We start from the raw sequence: 21,005 nt of genomic DNA, 5'->3' as shown, positions 1-21,005 counted from the left end.
CTCTGAGTCTACATTTCTTCTTAATCGCATAGGCAGATCATTTCCTAGAATCTTCAGGCTTGCTTTTCATTGATTTATGTTTTGGGTAACTTCACTTGTCTAATCTTACAGCAGCCGCATGTTGCCAAACAGCATGAATGAATGATGCAATCCCTTGCACACAGGAGCACCCTCAGTGCAAGACTGGGGCAATCCCCAAACTCAGAGTTGAAGTGTCCGAGTTTGTCTTCTTTCCCATTAGAATTAGAATTTTAAAATAAGTACTTACCAGATACATTGTTATAACGATACAACGTCAAGTTGGGAATTAAATCATGTTTTCATTCATTAAATATATTTACTATATTTTATTTTCTTTTTTAATTTTTTTTTTTTTTTTTGACAGAGTCTCATTCTGTTGCCCAGGCTAGAGTGCAGTGGCGCGATCTCGGCTCACTCCAACCTCCGCCTACAGGGTTCAAAGGATTCTCCTGCCTCAGCCTCCCGAGTAGATGGGTGTGGGCCACTATGCCCAACTAATTTTTTAATTTTTGTATTTTTAGTAGAGACAGGGTTTCACCATGTTAGCCAGGCTGGTCTCAAACTCCTGGCCTCAAGTGATCCACCTGCCTCTACCTCCCAAAGAGCTGGGATTACAAGCATGACCACTGTACCTGGCCACTATATTTTCTTTATGTATGATTTGCATATTATTACTTTTTAAATATTTGATGACTGATATTGGAATGAGGATCAGGGAGGAAAATAATAAAATCCAAGATTTCTGTATTACAGTGCCAAGTAGGTTTTCAATATCATGACCATAGGCCTGTCACTATCATGTTGGTGAAACAAAGTAGTCAGGACTTTTAAAATTTTCAAATGATTTAATATATGCCTTCCTTTCCTTCCTTCTTTTCTTTCTTTTTTTTTTTTTTTTAAGAGACAGGGTCTCACTTGGTCACCCAGGCTAGAGTGTAGCGGTGCAATCATAGCTCACTGGAATCTCAAACTCCTGAGCTCAAGTGATCCTCCTGCCTCAGCCTCCCAAGTAGCTGGGACTACAAGTATGCACCACCATGCCTGGCTCATTTATTTTATTTTTTGTAGAGATGGCGTTTCACTATGTTGCCCAGGCTGATCTGGAACTCCTGGGCTCAAGCGATCCTCCCTCCTCAGCCTCCCAAAGTGCTGGGATTATAGGTGTGAGTCCCCATGCCCAACCTTTTTTTTTTTTTTTTTTTCTTTTTTGAGATGGAGTCTTGCTCTGTCGCCCAGGCTAGAGTGCAGTGGTGAGATCTTGACTCACCGCAAGCTCTGCCTCCTGGGTTCACGCCATTCTCCTGCCTCAGCCTCCCTAGTAGCTGGGACTACAGGTGCCTGGTACCAGGCCTGGCTAATTTTTTTTTGTATTTTTAGTAGAGACGGGGTTTCACCATGTTAGTCAGGATGGTCCCGATCTCCTGACCTTGTGATCCGCCCATCTCGGCCTCCCAAATGGTGCTGGGATTACAGGCGTGAGCCACCACGCCCGGCCTTTTTTATTTTTTAGAAAATCCTAGGACTAGAATTAGGGTTAAAGGGATCCTCAAGGTTGCCTAGAGCAGCCTCCCATGAGAGACTTTTTTAAAACCAGTGTTTTATTGATATATAATTAAATGCAATAAAATGCACTCTTTAAGTGCACATTTTGATGAATTTTGATAAATTTATTCATGCTTGTAATTATCACCACAATAACATTTCCATCACCCATAAGTTTCCTAGGGCCTCTTTCCAGTCAGCCCCTTGTCCCAACTCCTAGCCCTACTGATCTGATCTTTGTCATTATAGCATTTGTATTTTCTAGTGTTTCTTCTTTTTTTTTTTTTTTTTTTTTTGAGACCAAGTCTCACTCTGTCACCCAGGCTGGAGTGCAATGGTGCAATCTCAGCTCACTGCAACCTCTGCCTCCTGGGTTCAAGAGATCCTCCTGCCTCAACCTCCCGAGTAGCTGGGACTACAGGCGCCCGCCACCACGCCTGGATAATTTTTTTGTATTTTTAGTAGAGACGTGGTTTTACCATTTTGGCCAGGCTGGTCTCAAACTCCTGACCTCGTGATCCACCCACCTTGGCCTCCCAAAGTGCTGGGATTACAGGCATGAGACACCGTGCCCAGCCTCTAGTGTTTCATATAACTGAAACCATACAGTATGTGCTCTTGTGTCTGGCTCCTTTCGATCAGTATAATTATTTATTTGTTTATTTATTTTGAGACAGAATTTTGCTCTTGTTGCCCGGGCTGGGGTGCAGTGGCGCGATCTCAGCTCACTGCAACCTCCGCCTTCAGGGTTCACCAATTCTCCTGCCTCAGTCTCCCTGGTAGCTGGGATTACCAGCATGGTGGCCCAGCTAATTTTGTATTTTTAATAGAGACAGGGTTTCACCATGTTGGTCAGGCTGGTTTCAAACTTTTGACATCAGGTGATCCGCCCACCTCGGCCTCCTAATGTGCTGGGATTACAGGCATGAGTCACCGTGCCCGGCCTTGCTGGGTCTTATGGTAAGTATATGTTTATAAGAAACTGCAGGCCCAGTGTGGTGGCTCACAGCTGTCATCTCAACACTTTGGGAGGCCGATGTGGGAGGATCCCTTGAGGCCATGAGTTCAAGGTCAGCCTGGGCAACATAGCGAGACCCTGTTTCTACAAAAAATGAAAAATTAGCAGGGCATAATGGTGTGCATCTGTAGTCCCTGCTACTCGGGAGGCTGATAATTGCTTAAGCCCAGGAGTTCTAGGATGCAGTAAGCTATGATTGCATGGCTGCATTCCAGCCTGGGCGACAGAGCAAGACCCTATCTCAGAGACACACACACACAAACCTGTTGTCTTTGCTCCCTTGTAATTGGGCAGCAGATCCTTTCTCTGATTCATCTTGGAAGGCTGTTGTCTCTGTCCCCTCCTTATATTTATTGTTTGTTTGTTTATTTATTTATTTATTTTGAGATGGAGTCTCGCTCTATCACCCAGGCTGGAGTGCAGAGGCACGATCTTGGCTCACTGCAGACTCTGCTTCCGGGGTTTATCAAGTAGTTCTCCTGCCTCAGCCTCCCGAGTAGCTGGGACCACAGGCATGTGCCACCATACCTGGCTAATTTTTTTTTTTTTTTTTTTTTTTTTGAGATAGAGTCTCTCTCTTGCCCAGGCTGGAGTGAAATGGTATGATCTTGGGTCACTGCAGCCTCTGCCCGCTGGGTTAAAGCGATTCTCCTGCCTCAGCCTTTCAAATAGCTGGGATTACAGGCACACACTGTTACCAGCAGGCTAATTATTGTATTTTTAGTAGAGATGGGGTTTTACCATGTTGGCCAGGCTGGTCTCGAACTCGTGACCTCAAGTGGCCCGTCTGCCTTGGCCTCCCAAAGTATTGGGATTACAGGCATCAACCACCGCACCCGCCCAAGTCTGCTTCTTTGTCTATGCATTTAGTTCTCCCAAGAGATTCTCTTTCCCTCTCCCTTGCCTTTGTACCCTGCTAATCAGGTATATGTGATTTCCTGTCAGACCTGAACCTTGCAGAATTGAAGCCATAGAAAAGAGTATGTTGACTCTACAGTGATTGAAGGGGGTAGGAGTAAAGCATTTTGCAGAGGAAGCAGTCTTAGGAAATTTTGCCTCTGACCCGTTTTTGTGCCAGTCGTACCAGGAGAGAGAGTGAAGCCAGACAGCCTCCCTCTTTCCTGTTTTGTGTGTGGACTACGATGTTCATTTCCTCATTCTCTCTTTCTAGGCTCTTGCTCTTGCAGAATCCACAGGTCTTTCTTGAAGAAATCTGTAGTCAGAACTTTGTTCTGCATTTTTATCTAGGGAAGGAACAGGAAGAGAAGAGTGTGGTCTACTAGAAATCTAGCACTGGAGACACGTGAGTCTGATTTGCCTTTTCTTGGTTTTTTTTTTTTGCTGTCATTGGAATGTTTTTATGCATTGAACTGTTAAACGTTTGTCTATCTGCTAGCAGTTCACTGTTTTTTGAGACAGAGTCTTGCTCTGTCACCTGGGCTGGAGTGCAGTGGTGCAACCTTGGCTTACTGCAACCTCCACCTCCTGGGTTCAAGTGATTCTCCTGTCTCAGCCTCCTGAGTAGCTGGGATTACAGGTGCGGGCCACCACACCTGATTAATTTTTATATGTTTAGTAGAGACAGGGTTTCGCCATGTCGGCCAGGCTGGTCTTGAACTCCCGACCTCAGGTCATCCATCTGCCTCGGCCTCCCAAAGTGCTGGGATTACAGGCATGAGCCACCGCGCCCAGCCGGCATTTACTCCTCACCTGAATTTTAAAAATTGATGTCAACTATGTGGCATGTAGAAGATCTCAGCTTCCCAGAATAGCTGGTTATATTACGTATCATTTCAACTTTTATTTTAGCTTCAAGGAGTATATGTGCAGGTTTGTTACATGGGTATATCACATGATGCTGAGGTTTGGGGTATGATTGATCCCCTCACCCAGGGTTTGAGCACGGTACCCAGTAGGTAGTTTCTCAGTCTTTGCCCTCCTTCCGCTGCCTTCTTGCAGTCCTCAGTATCCTTTTTTTTGTTTGTTTTTTGTTTTTACACAGTCTCGCTCTGTCGCCCAGACTGGAACACAATGGTGTGATCTTAGCTCACTGCAACCTCCACCTCCTGGGGTCAAGTGATTCTCCTGCCTCAGCCTCCTGAGTAGCTGGGATTACAGGTGCCCACCACCATGCCTGGCTAATTTTTGTATATTTAGTAGGGACAGGGTTTCACCATGTTGGCCATGCTGGTCTCGAACTCCTGATCTCAAGTGAGTTGCCCGCCTCGGCCTCCCAAAGTGCTGGGATTACAGGTGTGAGCCACTGCACGTGGCCATTACTGTGTTTTTCCCGTCTTTGTATCCACATGTACCCAGTTTAGCTCCCACTTTTAAGTGAGAACATGTGGTATTTGGTTTTCTGTTCCTGCGCTAATTCACTTAGGATAACGGCCTCCAGATGTATCTATGTTGCAGCAAAGGACATGATGTCATTCTTTGTTATGGCTGCGCTGGCTTTTTTTTTTTTTTTTAATCATAAAATATAGCATAAGGCCGGGCATGGTGGCTCACACCTGTAATCCCTGCACTTTAGGAGGCCGAGGTGAGCAGATCACCTGAGGTCAGGAGTTCGAGACTAGCCTGCCCAACATGGTGAAACCCGGTCTGTACCAAAAATACAAAAATTACCTGGGTGTGGTGGCACACACTTCTGATCCCAGCTATTTGGGAGGCTGAGGCGTGAGAATCACTTGAACCCGGGAGGCAAAGAGTGCAGTAAGCCGAAATCACACCACTGCACTCCAGCTTGGGTGACAGAGCAAGACTCCATCTCTAAACAAAAGATAAAATAAAATATAGTGTAAGTGCATGTGCTGAGGATCCCAGCCCTTGTTATAGGGAGTTCCCTGTTTGACTCTCCTCTGATTCAGAAGCTTTTCAAAATCTACTGTGTACTCTTTTTTTTTTTTTTGAGACGGAGTCTCGCTCTGTCGCCCAGGCTGGAGTGCAGTGTGGCACAATCTCGGCTCACTGCAACCTCTGCCTCCCAGGTTCAAGTAATTCTCCTGCCTTAGCCTCCCCAGTAGCTGGAATTGCACGCACGTGCCACCATGCCCGGCTATACTGTGTACTCTTTCAATGCCCAGGAACCTGAACAAATTTATCCCTATTACCAAAGCAAATAAGCTTGGTTCTCGCAATTGTGTGTGACCTTCACAACCTCTGTACAGGCTTTTAATTTTTCCTTACACAGGTGAAGGTAAGAGGTCAGTCCTAACAAGGTGAAGGAAGTAAGGTGATCTTAGAAGCCTGTTGAAAGATACAGAGATTGAGAAGTTGGAAAGCGTTTGTTTGGGCGAGGAGCTTTTTTCCTCTTATCCAAAATCAGGCCTCCGAGGCCTGGTCCTGCAGGAAAACTTGCTTTTGTACTTTGGAACTAGGGGCAAGAAGGCCTTGTCAGCAGTGACTTTTTTGTTTTGTTTTGTTTTTAAATCCGTTGGTCCTTTGCTTGCCCCAGATGAAGTAGCTGGGGCCAGCCAGGCAGAAGTTCTGTTCTGAGCTGCAGAAGGCAGTGGTCCGGATGGGGCCTGGGAGCCGCTGTGTCTGAGAATCTGAGAATAGACCTTCCCACCGGCATGTCTTCTACCCCTGGCCCTGCCCTCTCCCTCCCTGTTAGAGCCAAATATGAAGAATCCAGAGTCCATTCTCCGGCAATGATTTTTCTGTGTGTGGAATTCTGATGTACACAATTTACTTTGAAGCAACTGACCTTACTCAGCAGATTTTTTTCCTCTATAGCCACGAGAATTTTAAATACACATGGATTGCGAGTCACTCCTGGTAGAGACAATGAAAACAGGAGGAAATCGGCCAGGCGTGGTGGCTCACACCTGTCATTCCTACACTTTGGGAGGCTGAGGCAGGTGGATCACTTGAGGTCAGGAATTTGAGACTGGCCTGACCAACATGGTGAAACCCTGTCTCTACTAAAAAGTACAAAAGAATTAGCCAGGCGTGGTGGCAGGCGCCTGTAATCCCAGCTACTCGGGAGGCAGGAGAATCGTTTGAACCCAAGAGGCGGAGGTTGCAGTGAGCCGAGATCACATCACTGCACTCCAGCCTGGGCAACAGAGTGAGACCCCATCTCAAAAAAAGTAAAAATAAAAATAAAAAAGGAGGAAATCAGAAGTGTACAGGGAGGTACAGCATTTTGCAGAGCAGGATGGGAAGAGCTAAAAGGAGCTGTGGCCAAGTTTGCTCTGCTGCTCAATCAAGCAGGGAGGGAGTTGATACTCTTGTAATCCAAAAGGTAAAGGCCATCTCCCCTGGCCTGACCATTTCATGGGCAGAGTTAAGGTCCTAAAATCCAGCTCGCTGTCTTAGGGAGGGTGTGGAAAAAGAATCAGCCTTCCAAGTAAATTCAATGTAAAGTGTGTCTCTAATGTTCTATTTTGGCCAGCACTGTGGCTCATGCTTATAATCCTAGCACTTTGGGAGCCAGGATGGGAGGATCGTTTGAGGCCAGGAATTCGAGACCAGCCTGGGTAACATAGTGAGACCTCATCTCTACAAAAATATTAATAATAATAACTTAGCTGGGTGTGGTGGTGTGTGCCTGTAGTCTCTGCTACTCAGGAGGCTGAGGGGGGAGGATCACTTCAGCCCAGGAGGTTGAGGCTGCAGTGAGCTATGATTATACCATTGGCACTCCAGTGTGGGCGACAGAGTGAGACTTTGTCTTGAAAAAAAGCCAAAAATATTCTGTTTTCTCCTTGGGACCACATTACAACCCAGAAGGCAGGTGTCAACAATTCTGAGCTGTATATCAGGCCTAGTGGTCAGCTGGGGATGTGTAAATCAGTTCTAACTTTTAGTGGAGGAAATGTACATTTCCTTTCAAACTCAAGGCTGATGGTCTTGCTTTTTTTCTGAGACGATGTCTCACTCTGTCACCCAAGCTGGAGTGCTGTGGCCTGATCTCGGCTCACTGCACCCTTGAACTCCTGGGCTCAAGCCATCCTCCCGCCTCAGGCTCTTGAGTATCTGGGACCACAGGCGTGCACCACCATGCCCCACCAATTTTTCTTTTTCTTTTTTTTTTTTTTTTTAAAGAGAAGGAATCTTGCTATGTTCTCAAGAACTGATCTCAAACTCCTGGGTTCAAATGATCCTGCTGGGATTATTACAAGTGTGAGCCACTGTGCCCAGCCAATCTCATTAAAGTGTCATTGGTTGGAAAGAGGTTCAAGTACCTGGTTTGCCTTTTTTTTTTTTTTTTTTTTTTTTTTCCAGATGGAGTCTTGCTCATGTTGCCCAGGCTAGAGTGCAGTGGTGGGATCTCAGCTCACTGCAACCTCCGCCTCCCGGGTTCAAGCGATTCTCCTGGCTCGGCCTCCTGAGTGGCTGGAATTAGAGGCGCCCGACTAATTTTTGTACTTTTAGTAGAGATGGAGTTTCACCATGTTGGCCAGGCTGGTCTCAAACTTCTGACCTCGTGATTCACCCGCCTTGGCCTCCCAAAGTGCTGGGATTACAGGTGTGAGCCACCGCTCCTGGCCAAAGTCACTGGTTTTTCAAACATGACCAGTAATTATTTGTCTGATCATTTCGACAAGACTGGAAGCCTCTTGAGGATGGCGCCCATGCATTATGCATTCCTCTTTGGGTCTTGTGTCAGGGTTCCTGGGGACTGGCTTTGAGGTTCTGGTGCCCGTCAGTCGTTCTCAGGAGCATTGCCCATTCTTAGTTATTGTGTGTTGCCTCATTTGCCTCATGCATCTTCTTTTTTTTTTTTTTGGAGACGGAGTTTCACTCTTGTTGCCCAGGCTGGAGTGCAATAGTGCAAGCTCGGCTCACCGCAACCTCTACCTCCCAGGTTCAAGTGATTCTCTTGCCTCAGCCTCCTGAGTAGCTGGGATGACAGGCATGTGGCACCACATCCAGCTAATTTTGTATTTTTAGTAGAGACGGGGTTTCTCCCTGTTGGTCAGGCTGGTCTCGAACTCTCGACCTGAGGTGATCCACCCAGCTCAGCCTCCCAAAGTGCTGGGATTATAGGCATGAGCCGCAGCACCCGGCCTTCTCATGTACCTTCTTAAAAAGTCCTTTAGCTTATCCCATTTATTTTAGCTCCTCTTAAACCATTTGTCTGTTTCTGGCTACCTCTTCACTCACCTATGGTTCATTCTTCATTCTTAGTGGAATTATGCTACAGTAAGTGCTGCGTCTCTGCCAATAGACCTGCTGACTTCAAGGTCTTTACAGCGACCCTGCCTGGTCATGTAGTATGAATTAGCTTGATTCCTGCTGGACCAAAGCCAAATAACTGGTTTCTTTTTATTTTTTATCTTTTTTTTTTTTTTTTTTTAATAGAGACAGGGTTTCACCATGTTGGCCAGGCTGGTCTCAAACTCCTAGCCTTAAGCAATCCACCTGTCTTGGCCTCCCAAAGTCCTGGGATTACAGGTGTCAGCCACCATGCTGGCCCTTGTTGAGTTTTTTTTTGAAATGGAGTCTCGGTCTGTCGCCCAGGCTGCAGTGCAGTGCAGTGGTGCAGTGGTGCGATCTCGGCTCAATGCAGTCTCCACCTCTCTACCTCCCAGGTTCAAGAGATTCTCCTGTATTCAAGTGATTCTCCCGCCTCTGCTTCCCAAGTAGCTTGGATTACAGGTGGCTGCCACCATGCCTGGCTAATTTTTGTATTTTTAGTAGAGATGGGGTTTCACCATGTTGGCCAGGCTGGTCTCGAACTCCTGACCTCAAGTGATCCTCCTGCCTCGGCCTCCCAAAGTGCTGGGATTACAAGTGTGAGCCACTGCAGCCAACCCCTTGTTCAGTTCTTAATAACTGCTTAGGTTCCACTCTATTTAATTCATAAAATATTTAATTCATGAAATATTTAACACCTATTGAGTGCTGGGTGCAGTGATAGAAGATAATTCAACTGGAGTGATTGACTGATTTTCTGGGTTGATGGGGTGGAAATAATGTGGTATAGGGGAGGCCACTTGATCTACACCATGAAGAAGTAGGACTTGCTTCATGACATGGGGGATATGGTGATTCCAGGCAGAGAAGCAACATTTGAAAGGGTGTAGAGGAATAAAAACACATGACATAGGCTGGGTGCAGTGGCTCATGCCTATAATCCCAGCACTTTGGGAGGCCAAGACAGGCGGATCGCCTGAGGTCAGGAGTTCAAGACCAGCCTGGGCAACATGGTGAAACCCTGTCTCTACTCAAAATACAAAAATTAGCTGGATATGGTGGCATGCACCTGTAGTCTCAACTACTCAGGATGCTGAGGGAGGATAATTGCTTGAACCTGGGAGGGGGAGGTTGCAGTGAGCCGAGATTGTGCCACTGCACTATACTCCAGCCTGCGTGACAGAGCAAGACTCCGTCTCAAAAAAAAAAAAAAAAAAAAGTCCTTAGTATTCCTTGAGCCATAAATTGTGTGTTTGACCAGTCGCGATTGCTCACGCCTGTAGTCCCAGCACTTTGGGAGGCCGAGTCGCATGGATCATTTTAGCCCAAAAGTTTGAGACCACTCTGGGCAACATGGCAAAACACCATCTCTACTAAAAATACAGAAAATTAGCCAGACATCGTGCCTGCCTGTAGTCCCAAATGCTCAGGAGGCTGAAGTGGGAGAATCGCTTGAGCCAGGGAGGCAGAGGTTGCAGTGAGCTGAGATTGCACCACTGCACTCCAGCCTTGGTGACAGAGTAAGGCCCTAACTCAAAATTTAAAAAAGTGTGTGTTTGTGTATGTGTGTGCGTGTGCATGTGAATAATGTGTGTGTGTAAAAATGTGTGTGTGTGTATGTATATTTGTGGGGAATGAGGTTGGTAAAATACATAGGCATGGGAGCCAGATCATGAGGACATAAAGTGTGTAATAAAGACATTATGTTAATGGCTGGGTGCAGTGGCTCTGGTAGGGTACAGTGGCTCATGCCTATAATCCCAGCTCTTTGGGAGGCTGAGGCAGGAGGATCACTTGAGGTCAGGAGTTCGAGACCAGACTGGCCAACATGGTGAAACCCCATCTCTACTAAAAATACAAAAATTAGCTGGGCGTGGTGGCATGTGCCTATAATCCCAGCTACTTGGGAGGCTGAGGCAGGAGAATCACTTAAACCTGGGAGGCAGAGGTTGCAGTGAGTCAAGATTGTGCCACTGCACTGCAGTCTGGGTGACAGAGCGAAACTCCTTCTCAGAAAAAAAGAAAAAAAGGATTTATTAATAGACACTGAAATTTGAATTTCATTTTTACTTATTATTATTACTTTTAAGACAGGCTCTCATCTCACTCTGTCACCCAGGCTGGAGTGGAATTTCATGGTCGTAGCTCACTGCAGCCTCAAACTCCTGTGCTCAAGCAATCCTTCTGCCTCACCCTCCTGAGTAGCTAGGTCTATAGGCGCGTGCCACTACACCTGGCTAATTATAAAAATACTTTTGTAGAGATGGAGTCTTGGTATGTTGCCCAGATAGGTGTTGAACTCCTGGCTTCAAGTAATCCTCCCACCTCAGCCTCCCACAGTGCTAGGATTACAGGCGTGAGCCACTGTAGCCAGCCTGAAATTTGAATTTCATTAGTTTTTACGTGTCAAAAAATATTCTTCTTCTTTTGATTTTTTTTTCAACCGTTTAAAATGTAAAAATCAGCTGGGCATGGTGGCTCACACCTGTAGTCCCAGCTACTCTAGAGGCCAAGATGGAAGGATCACTTGAGCCCAGGAGTTTGAGGCTGCCACGAGCTATGATGGCACCACTGCACTCCAGTCTGGGTGACAGAATGAGATCCTGTCTCAAAAAAAGTAAAGTAAAATAAAATGTAAAAATCGTTCTTACTTGTGAGCCATACAAAACCAGGTGGCAGGGTAGATTTGGCCTACAAGCCATAGTTTGCTGACCCCTGACTTAAAAGATTTTTTTTCCCAGGTCAACTTTAAATGGCATTATTCTGCCAACTGCATTGGTTGGAAATCAGTTGAGCAGTGGGTTGGTCAGCTGCTTTGAGTGTGTTTTTAACCACAGTCTTTTCTAAATATAGATTATTTACATCATCTGTGTAGCCTTGTATTTGACATATTAGTCTCTGATAGGAGGCTGGTCTAGGCAATCTTGAGGATCCCTTTCGCCCTAAGTCTAGTCCAAAGATTTTATAAAAAATAAAGGCCAGGCATGGGGGCTCATGCCTGTAATCCCAGCACTTTGGGAGACCTAGGTGGGAGGATTGCTTGAGTCCAGGAGTTGAAGACCAGTCTGGGCAACATAGCAAGACCCCCATCTCTTCAAAAAAAAAAATTTAAAAATTAGCCAAGCATAGTGGCGTGCACCTGTAGTCCCAGCTACTTGGGAGGCTGAGGCAAGAAGATCGCTTGAGCCCTGGAGTTGGAGGCTGCAGTGAGCCATGATTGTACCACTGCACTCCAGCCTGGGTGACAGAGTGAGAACTTGTCTCAAAAAATAAATAAATAAATAAAAATTCGTTTTGGCTCCCTGTCCTCTGCAGTTTCTGTAGCAGTGTGCCTCCCAGAGTTTCTTCCTGTACCTTCACCATTTTCCCCTTCTCCTTCCCAGACTCAAGTCAGGACGTAAAGGTGGTGGTCCTGCAGGCTCTGTCCTTAGCGCTCTTCTCTTCTCCCTCTTTCTATTCTCCCTGGACTTTATTTTTATGATTTTTTATTTTCTTGAGACAGGGTCTCACTCTGTGGCCCCATCCTGGTGTAGTGGTGTGATCTTGGCTCACTGCAATCTCCACCTCCTAGGTTTAAGAGATTCTCCTGCCTCAGCCTCCTGAGTAGCTGGGACTACAGGTGCACGCCATCCTGCCCGGCTAATTTTTATTTTTTTTAGTACAGCTGGGGTTTTGCCATGTTGGCCAGGCTGGTCTTGAACTCCTGGCCTCATGTGATCCTCCCGCCTCAGCCTCCCAGAGTGCTGGGATTACAGGCATGAGCCACTACACCCACCCTCTCCCTGGACTTTAATCAGATCACGTCTTCAACTAGCACCTCTACATTGGCAATGTTGTGTATGTTAAGCCGTTATATTTAGCTCTGACCTTTCTTCTGAGACTTAAAGCCTTTCCCAGTATCTGGAAGTTAAAGTCTAAACGCCTTAGCCTGGCCCTAGGACCCGCTTAGTCTGAACTCCTGATGCACTGCCAGGCCCCTGGGCCAAGCCACGGGATAGCTTCCAGCAGGTCATCTGCTTCCTCCTCCTTGTCTTTGCTCATGCTCCTCCCTCTGCCATCACAAGCCTCTCTCCTTGTCTCTACCTCCCTTCCTCACCTCACAGCACTTGCCAAATCGATGCCCTGCCCTTTGACAACCCACTCAGAGGGCCACTTACCTGTCAGACTCAGCTCAAATACCTGTGCCTCCTTGAGCCGTCTTTTTTTTCCTTTTAGTTAGAGTCAGGGTCTTGCTCTGTTGCCCATACTGGAGTGCAGTGGCACGATCTCAGCTCACTGCAGCTCCACCTCCTGGGTTCAAGTGATTCTCCTGCCTCAGTGTCCCAAGTAGCTGGGATTACAGGCGTGTACTACCACACCCAGCTAATTTTTTGTATTATTATTTTTAGTAGAGACTTGAGCTCTCTATGTTGCCCACACTGGTCTCGAACTCCTGGCCTCAAGCAATCCTCCTCCTGCCTTAGCCTCCCAAAGTGCTGGGATTACAGGGATGAGCCACTGTGTCCAGTCTGAAGCCCTATTTCATCGATAAGGCAAAACATTTTTCCTATATGCCCATAGAGCCTTATGCACACCTCTGCTTTAATGCTTGCTTCCTTGCTACAATTAGGTAAAAAAAAAAAAAAAATATATATATATATATATATATATATGTGTGTGTGTGTGTGTATATATATATATAACTAAAAGAAAAGAGAAGGCTTCGAGGAGGCACAGGTATTTGAGCTACTCAGGAGGCTGAGGCACAAGAATCACTTGAACCCGAGAGGTGGAGGTTACAGTAAGCCAAGATCGTACCACTGCCCTCCAGCCTGGACAACAGAGTAAGACTCCACCAAAAAAAAAAAAAAAAAGAAGAGAGAAGAAATTGGTGTAGTGTGGGAAGTAAACAAAAAGGAAAAACAAATGAATCCGTGAGTACACTCTTATGTGGCCTGCACGGACTTCGACACAAATTAGATTGGCTTAGTAGGCAAGGTGGGATCTTTTCAGAATTGTATTTGATGTCTTTAAATACATTTATCTTTTAAATACATTTATCTTTTTTTCTTGTAGAAGGAAAATTCTTCCAACAATGGTCTCCCACTCAGAGCTAAGGAAGCTGTTCTACTCAGCAGATGCTGTATGTTTTGATGTTGACAGCACCGTCATTAGAGAAGAAGGAATCGATGAGCTAGCCAAAATCTGTGGCGTTGAGGACGCGGTGTCAGAAATGTAGGGATAGCATTTATCCACTTTATGAAATGATAAAGACTTTCTAAAGAGTGACTGTTTTGGATGAAGTGCTAGACCCTGGCTATGGAACATGAGCACTAGGCTTTTTCTTTCATCCCTTAGAGTTTAATTTGACATATTCATTCATTTATATAAATATTTATAGCAAACAAACATGGATAAGACATGTTCTTAGCTTGATCAGGGGAATGACGACCATCACTAACCAAAGAAGGTGGCCAGGGGAGCAGGACCCAGGTGTCCAGTGGCTTTGTGTCATGGTTTAAAGTGTGGCCTTAGTGGTTCCCTGTAAAGGTTCAGAGTCTCCTAGTGGATCCTGGAGCAGAGTCCCTCCCTCCCTCCCTCCTGCCCTCCCGCCCTGCAGCTGGGCATCTCCCTCTGCAGTCCCAGTCCCCCAGTCATGCACTGTGTCATTTTTTTTTTTTTCCCGAGACGGAGTCTCATTTTGTCGCCCAGGCTGGAGTACAGTGACACAATCTCGGCTCACTGCAACCTTTGCCTCCCGGGTTCCAGCAATTTTCCTGCCTCAGCCTCCCAAGTAGCTGGGATTACAGACGCGTACCCCCAGGCCCGTCGAATTTTTGCATGTTTTTTAGTAGAGATGGGGTTTTGCCATGTTGGCCAGGCTGGTCTCAAGCTCCCGGCTTCAGATGATCTGCCCACCTCAGCTTCCCAAAGTGTTTGGAATTATAGGCATGAGTCACTGCACACTGGCCTTTTAATGTTATTTTCTTTTTCTTTCCTTTTTTTTCTGAGACAGTTTCACTCTCGTTGCCCCGGCTGGAGTGCAGTGGCGTGATCTCGGCTCACCGCAACCTCCACCTCCGGGTTCAAGCAATTCTCCTGCCTCTGCCTCCTGAGTAGCTGGGATTACAGGCGTGTGCCACCATGCCCGGCTACTTTTGTATTTTTAGTAGACACGGTGTCTCTCCATGTTGGTCTGGCTAGTCTTGAACTTCCAACCTCAGGTGATCCGCCCGCCTCAGCCTCCCCAAGTGCTGGGATTACAGGCGTGAGCCACTGCGCCCGGCCTGTTAATGTTATATTCAAGCAGTCCTTCGAAAATTTATTCCAAGGCCTTGCTCTCATAGCAGCAAAGCCTGTCTGTTGTACAGTGGGACTCTTAGTAGCATCTTCCTGTTGGTGGATGTTGTGCAGGCCTGGGGCAGTAAGGTATGTTAACCTTGAGGACAGTGAACCTGGCTGGCCTGACTGTTGGGTCTCCCTCCTAGGACACGGCGAGCCATGGGCGGGGCAGTGCCTTTCAAATCTGCTCTCACAGAGCGCTTAGCCCTCATCCAGCCCTCCAGGGAGCAGGTGCAGAGACTCATAGCAGAGCACCCCCCACACCTGACCCCCGGCATAAGGTAAGAGGAGCCCCTGCTCCAGGTGTATTTCAGCACCAGTGTTGGGGGGCACATTCTCCTGAGAGCATCTAACTATTCCTTTAGAGCGCCCTCTGGGTGATTTATTTATTTTCATTTTTATTTTTAAATTTTATTATTATTTTTTAAATTTTTATTTATTTTTTCAAGATGAAGTCTCACTCTGTCACTCAGGCTGGAGTGCAGTGGTGCAATCTCAGCTCACTGCAACTTCTGCCTCCCAGGTTCATGCAATTCTCCTGCCTCAGCCTCCTGAGTAGCTGGGATTATAGGTCCCCACCACCACACCTGGGTAATTTTTGTATTTTTAGTAGAGATGGGTTTCACCATGTTGGCCATGCTGGTCTTGAACTCTTGACCTCAAGTGATCCGCCTGCCTGGGCCTCCCAAAGTGCTGGGATTATAGCTGTGAGCCACTGCACCCGGCCTATTATTTTTTTTTTTAGAGTCAGCGTCTCATTCTGTTGCCCATGTTGGAGTACAGTCATGGCTCACTGCAGCGTTGAACTCCTGGGGTCAAGTGGCCCTTCCACCTTAGCCTCCTTAGTAGTGGGGACTATAGGTGCATGCCACCATGCCCAGCTAATTAAAAAAAAAATTTTTTTTTGAGAGACAGGGTCTTGCTTTGTCACCCAGGCTGGAGTGCAGTGGCATGAATACAGCTCACTGTAGCATCAACCTTCTGGGCTCAAGGGATCTTCCTGCTTCAGCTTCCTAAGTAGCTGGGACTACAGATGTAGACCACCATGCCTAATTATTTTTTTAAAATTTTCTGTAGACACAGGGTCTCACTATGTTCACCAGGCTGGTCTTGAACATGTGGGCTCAAATGATCAATTTTCCCACCTCAGCCTCCCAAAATGTTGGAATTATAGGTTTGAACCACTATACCCAGCCTTTAAAATATTTTTTGTAGAGATGGGGTCTTGCTATGTTGCCCAGGCTGTTCTCAAGCTTCTGGCCTCAAGTGATTTTCTACCTCGGCCTCCCAAATTGCTGGATTTAAAGGCGTAGCCTGTGTGGTTCTTTTGGTACTTACACATGGTCTTGTCTGGCTGGTTGTGTGGTCCTGTCTGTTTCTGCCTTTCGTCTTTCTCCACAGAAAACCTAAGTTTTCCTTGTTTGTCCTCATCTTGTGTTTTTCTGGGTCCATGGACAGAGTAGAGTTCTGGAATGGTTTCCTGAAGTAGCCAAACTCTACCCATTGATTTCTAAGTGCATTTAGAAAAACATATATAAGGCTGGGCGTGGTGGCACATGCATGTAATCCCAGCATTTTGGGAGGCTGAGGCGGGCAGATCACCTGAGGTCAGGAGTTCAAGACCAGCCTGGCCAACATGGTGAATCCCCGTCTCTACTAAAAATGCAAAAAATGTTGGTCAGGCGTGGTGGCTCGCACTTCAGCACTTGGGGAGGCCGAGGCGGGCGGACCACAAGGTCAAGAGATGGAGACCATCCTGGCCAACATGGTGAAACCCTGTGTCTATTTAAAATACAAAAATTAGCTGGACATGGTGGCTGCGTCTGTTGTCCCAGCTACTTGGGAGGCTGATGCAAGAGAATCGCTTGAATCTGGTAGGCGGAGGTTGCAGTGAGCCGAGATCGCGCCACTGTACTCCAGCCTGGTGACAGAGCGAGACTCCATCTCAAAAAATAAAATAAAATAAAATAAAGTAGCTGGGTGTGGTGGCAGGTGCCTGTAATCCCAGTTACCCTTGAGGCTGAGGGAGGATAATTGCTGGAACCCTGGAGGCAGAGGATGCTGTAAGCCGAGATCACACCACTGCACTGCAGCCTGGGCAACAGAGCGAGACTCCATCTCAAAAAGAAAAAAAAAAGAAAAAGAAAAACATATATAAAACATTAACTCCCCAGGCAATATACCTTGTCAAATATACCTCAGGCAAATGCCTTCAGGAGAAGAAAATATATCTTAGTTCCCTCTTCATGTTTCCTTTTTTTTTTTTCTTTTTGTATTAGTGTTTGGTATTTTGTATATTATTTTTGCAGGGAGCTGGTAAGTCGCCTGCAGGAGCGAAATGTTCAGGTTTTCCTAATATCTGGTGGCTTTAGGAGTATTGTAGAGCATGTTGCTTCAAAGCTCAATATCCCAGGAACCAATGTATTTGCCAATAGGCTGAAATTCTACTTTAACGGTAAGACGTTAATGGTAACATATTCCCTTTCTTAGCAGTTCTATTATTCAGTATTCTGGGTAATGTCTGTTGGAATGAAACTTAAACAGTCACATCAGAGTTAAATATTGAGATGAATGGTCCTCTTAATTGATGTCTTTTGCCCTTTGGTACCCTTTGCTCAGCAAAATAGACTTAGGTCATCACCTGTCCTAGCTTTATTATCTATAACATCACCTGTCTGTACATAAATGTCTGCATTTCATGAAACATTAATTCCTACATAGCCCCTATGACTTACTTTGCTGTATGTTATATTTCAACTTTATGGGAGCTTCTGTGCATTTGAAGCAATTTAGACTCAAGAAGGAGACTTGGCTGGGCATGGTGGCTCACGCCTGTAATCCCAGCACTTTGGGAGCCTGAGGCGGGAGGATCACTTGAGGTCAGGAGTTCAAGACCAGCCTGGCCAACACAGTGAAACCCCAAGTCTGCTTAAAAAAAAAATACAAAAATTAGCTGGGCGTGGTGGCACATGTCTGTAGTCCCAGCTACTTAGGAGGCTGAGGCAGGAGAATCACATGAAGCTGTGTGAGCTGAGATCATGCCACTTCACTCCAGCCTGGGTGACAGAGTGAGACTCTGTCTTAAAAGCAAGAAAAAAAAAAAAAGACAACAAGACAGAGACTTTAAAAGGGAGACTTTTGTTAACGGATTACTGAACTACAGCCCTTGGGGAAGCCTCCTGTCCCCTCTCTGGTCCATAGCGTTGCCACAGTTGTTATATTATCTCAGATCTCCAGTTATATCAAGGGGTGACTGAGAGTGATTTTTTTTTTTTTTTTTTTTTTTTTGAGACAGAGTCTCACTCTGTTGCTCCAGCTGGAGTACAGTGGCTCGATCTAGGCTCACTGTGACCTCTGCCACCTGGGTTCAAGCAATTCTCCTGCCTCGGCCTCCTGAGTAGCTGGGATTACAGGTGCCCACCACCACATCTGGCTAATTTTTGTATTTTTTTTAGTAGAGTCGGGGTTTCACCATGTTTGTCAGGCTGGTCTCAAACTCCTGGCCTCAGATGATCCACCTCCCTCGGCCTCCCAAAGTATTGGGATTGCAGGCATGAGCCACCGCATGTTAATAGAACATTCTTGAGTGGTCTAGAGATAGAGATCATTGAAAAAAGAAGTCAAGAATGAGTGTGGTAATTACTGTAACAACAGAAATAATTGATCAAAAATAAGCTGGAATTTCCTCTTGGGTGACATAATATATTAACATTTTAAATTTAATATATTAAGACTGGGTGCGGAGGCTCACGCCTGTAATCCCAGAACTTTGGGAGGCCGAGGCAGGCTGATCATCTGTGGTCAGGAGTTCGAGACCAGCCTGGCCAACATGGCAAAACCCCATCTCTACTAAAAACACAAAACTTAGCCAGCATGGTGGCATGCACCTGTAATCCCAGCTACTTGGGAGGCTGAGACACGAGAATGGTTTGAACCTGGGAGGCGGATATTGCAGTAAGCGGAGATCAGGCCATTGCACTCCAGCCTGGGCAACAGAGTGAGACTCTGTCTCAAAAATAAATAATTATTAATTAATTTGATATATTACTATTGTATGGTGTTCTACTACCTCAACAAAGTTTGAGAATTACTGGAAGCTTGAAGGATACAACAAATTCACCCCTAGGTATTTATGACCTAATAGAGGTCATCTCTACAATTGATATTTGTAATTTAAAAGCAAAGGTTGGCTGGGTGTGGTGGCTCACACCTGTAATCCCAGCACTTTGGGAGGCCGAGGCAGGAGAATCACATGAGCCTAGGAGTTCCAGACCAACCTGGGCAACATGCCAAGACCCCATTTCTATAATCATAATCATAATCATAAAAGGAGAAAAAGTAAAGCTTGTTTATTCCCAGGAACAGGTGTGGAGCTCCAGGCTGTGCGACTTTACCCAGGGCCATTTTTAGCCTTCTCAGTGACATTTAAGTGAAGATATCATCTATGCAGAAAGCTGTCACTGGTAAGATACTTCTGTGGGTCTTTAACCTTGTTTTTATTGCTCTTTTAAGGTGAATATGCAGGTTTTGATGAGACACAGCCAACAGCTGAATCTGGTGGAAAAGGAAAAGTGATTAAACTTTTAAAGGAAAAATTTCATTTTAAGAAAATAATCATGATTGGAGATGGTGCCACAGACATGGAAGCCTGTCCTCCTGCTGTATGTATTAAGGATGCTAATATTTTTGCAGGTTGTACTTTTGTTTTTTTAATATATTTATTTATTATTTCTTTATTTTTTTTTTGAGACGGAGTTTCGCCCTTGTTGCCCAGGTTGGAGTGCAGTGGCATGATCTCAGCTCACTGCAATATCTGCCTCCCAGTTCAAACCATTCTGGTATCTCAGCCTCCCAAGTAGCTGGGATTGCAGGCACACGCCACCATGCTGGCTAAGTTTTGTATTTTTAGTAGAGACGGGGTTTCGTCACATTGGCCAGGCTGGTCTCGAACTCCTGACCTTGTAATCTGCCTGCCTTGGCCTCCCAAAGTGCTGGGATTACAGGCATGAGCCACCACACCCAGCCCTGGTTTTATTTATTTTTTGAGACGGGGTCTCGCTGTATCACCTAGGCCAGAGTGCAGTGGCGCGATCTCAGCTCCCAGACTCAAGCAATCTTCCCATCTCAGCCTCCTGAGTAGTTGGGACTGCTGGTGCATACCACCACACCTATCTAATTTTGTTTAGTTTTTGTAGAGATGAGGTCTCACTATGTTGCCCAGCCTAATTTTAAACTCCTGGCTCAAGTGATCCTCCTACCTTTGCCTGCTAGAGTGCTGGGATTATAGGTGTGAGCCAACATGCCCAGCCGGGTATTTTATTTCTAAGCATTTTAAAATCAATGCAGGAAACAAATGCTATATAGCAGGTGTCATAAATATCAAATGTGTCAATTTCACATAGGGCATAGCCTTTATCATGTTATTCTAACGTAAGAAAAACTACACCAAAAATATAGTGTAGCCAGGCGCAGTGGCTCACACCTGAAATCCCAGCACTTTGAGAGGCCAAGGTGGGCAGATCACCTGAGGCCAGGAGTTTGAGACCTGCCTAGGCAACATGGTGAAACCCCATCTCTACAAAAAATACAAAATAATTAGCTGGGAGTGGTGATGGGTGCCTATCATTGCAGCTACTCAGGAGGCTGAGGCATGAGAATCACTCAAACCCAGAAGGTGGAGGTTACAGTGAGCTAAGATCGCATCACTACACTCCAACCTGGGTAACAGAACAAGACTCTATCTCAAAAAAAAAAAAAAAAAAAAAAAAATATATATATATATATATATATGTGCTGAAGTTTTTACCACCTAGTTTCCTGAGATCTAAAAATAGGGATTGTCTAAAAAATAAAAATTAAAAAAAGATAGTCTTTGTGAATGATGAATGAAAAGGGGCTAAAAGGAACCTTTTTGACTGGATGCGAAGGTAACTCATGCCTGTAATCCCAGCACTTT

General features: G+C 45.8%; 2 protein-coding genes across 3 annotated transcripts in view; both read left to right on the top strand.

Annotated features, from left to right (window-relative positions):
* The window catches only part of MRPS17 (mitochondrial ribosomal protein S17), a 457,376-nt gene that overhangs the window by 254,465 nt on the left and 181,906 nt on the right, over positions 1 to 21,005 (top strand). The gene's annotated exons all lie outside the window — the stretch shown is intronic.
* Positions 13,472 to 20,458, top strand: LOC126950898 (phosphoserine phosphatase-like). Its single transcript, XM_050784839.1, has 6 exons — positions 13,472 to 13,641; positions 13,784 to 13,942; positions 15,196 to 15,330; positions 17,359 to 17,504; positions 19,562 to 19,784; positions 20,452 to 20,458. The coding sequence occupies exons 1-6, from the start codon at positions 13,634 to 13,636 to the stop codon at positions 20,456 to 20,458; spliced, it is 678 nt and encodes a 225-aa protein (XP_050640796.1). The 5' UTR covers positions 13,472 to 13,633.

The sequence above is a fragment of the Macaca thibetana genome, chromosome 3 (assembly GCF_024542745.1).
Source record: "Macaca thibetana thibetana isolate TM-01 chromosome 3, ASM2454274v1, whole genome shotgun sequence".
NCBI lineage: Eukaryota > Metazoa > Chordata > Mammalia > Primates > Cercopithecidae > Macaca > Macaca thibetana.
This window is presented reverse-complemented; position numbering and strand designations above follow the sequence as displayed.

Bases quoted from the DNA above. Each gene is read 5' to 3' on its own strand.
- LOC126950898 (XM_050784839.1), top strand. The intron at 15,331-17,358 runs GTAAGAGGAGCC...TTATTTTTGCAG, and splicing joins CACCTGACCCCCGGCATAAG to GGAGCTGGTAAGTCGCCTGC. The intron at 17,505-19,561 runs GTAAGACGTTAA...TGCTCTTTTAAG, and splicing joins GCTGAAATTCTACTTTAACG to GTGAATATGCAGGTTTTGAT.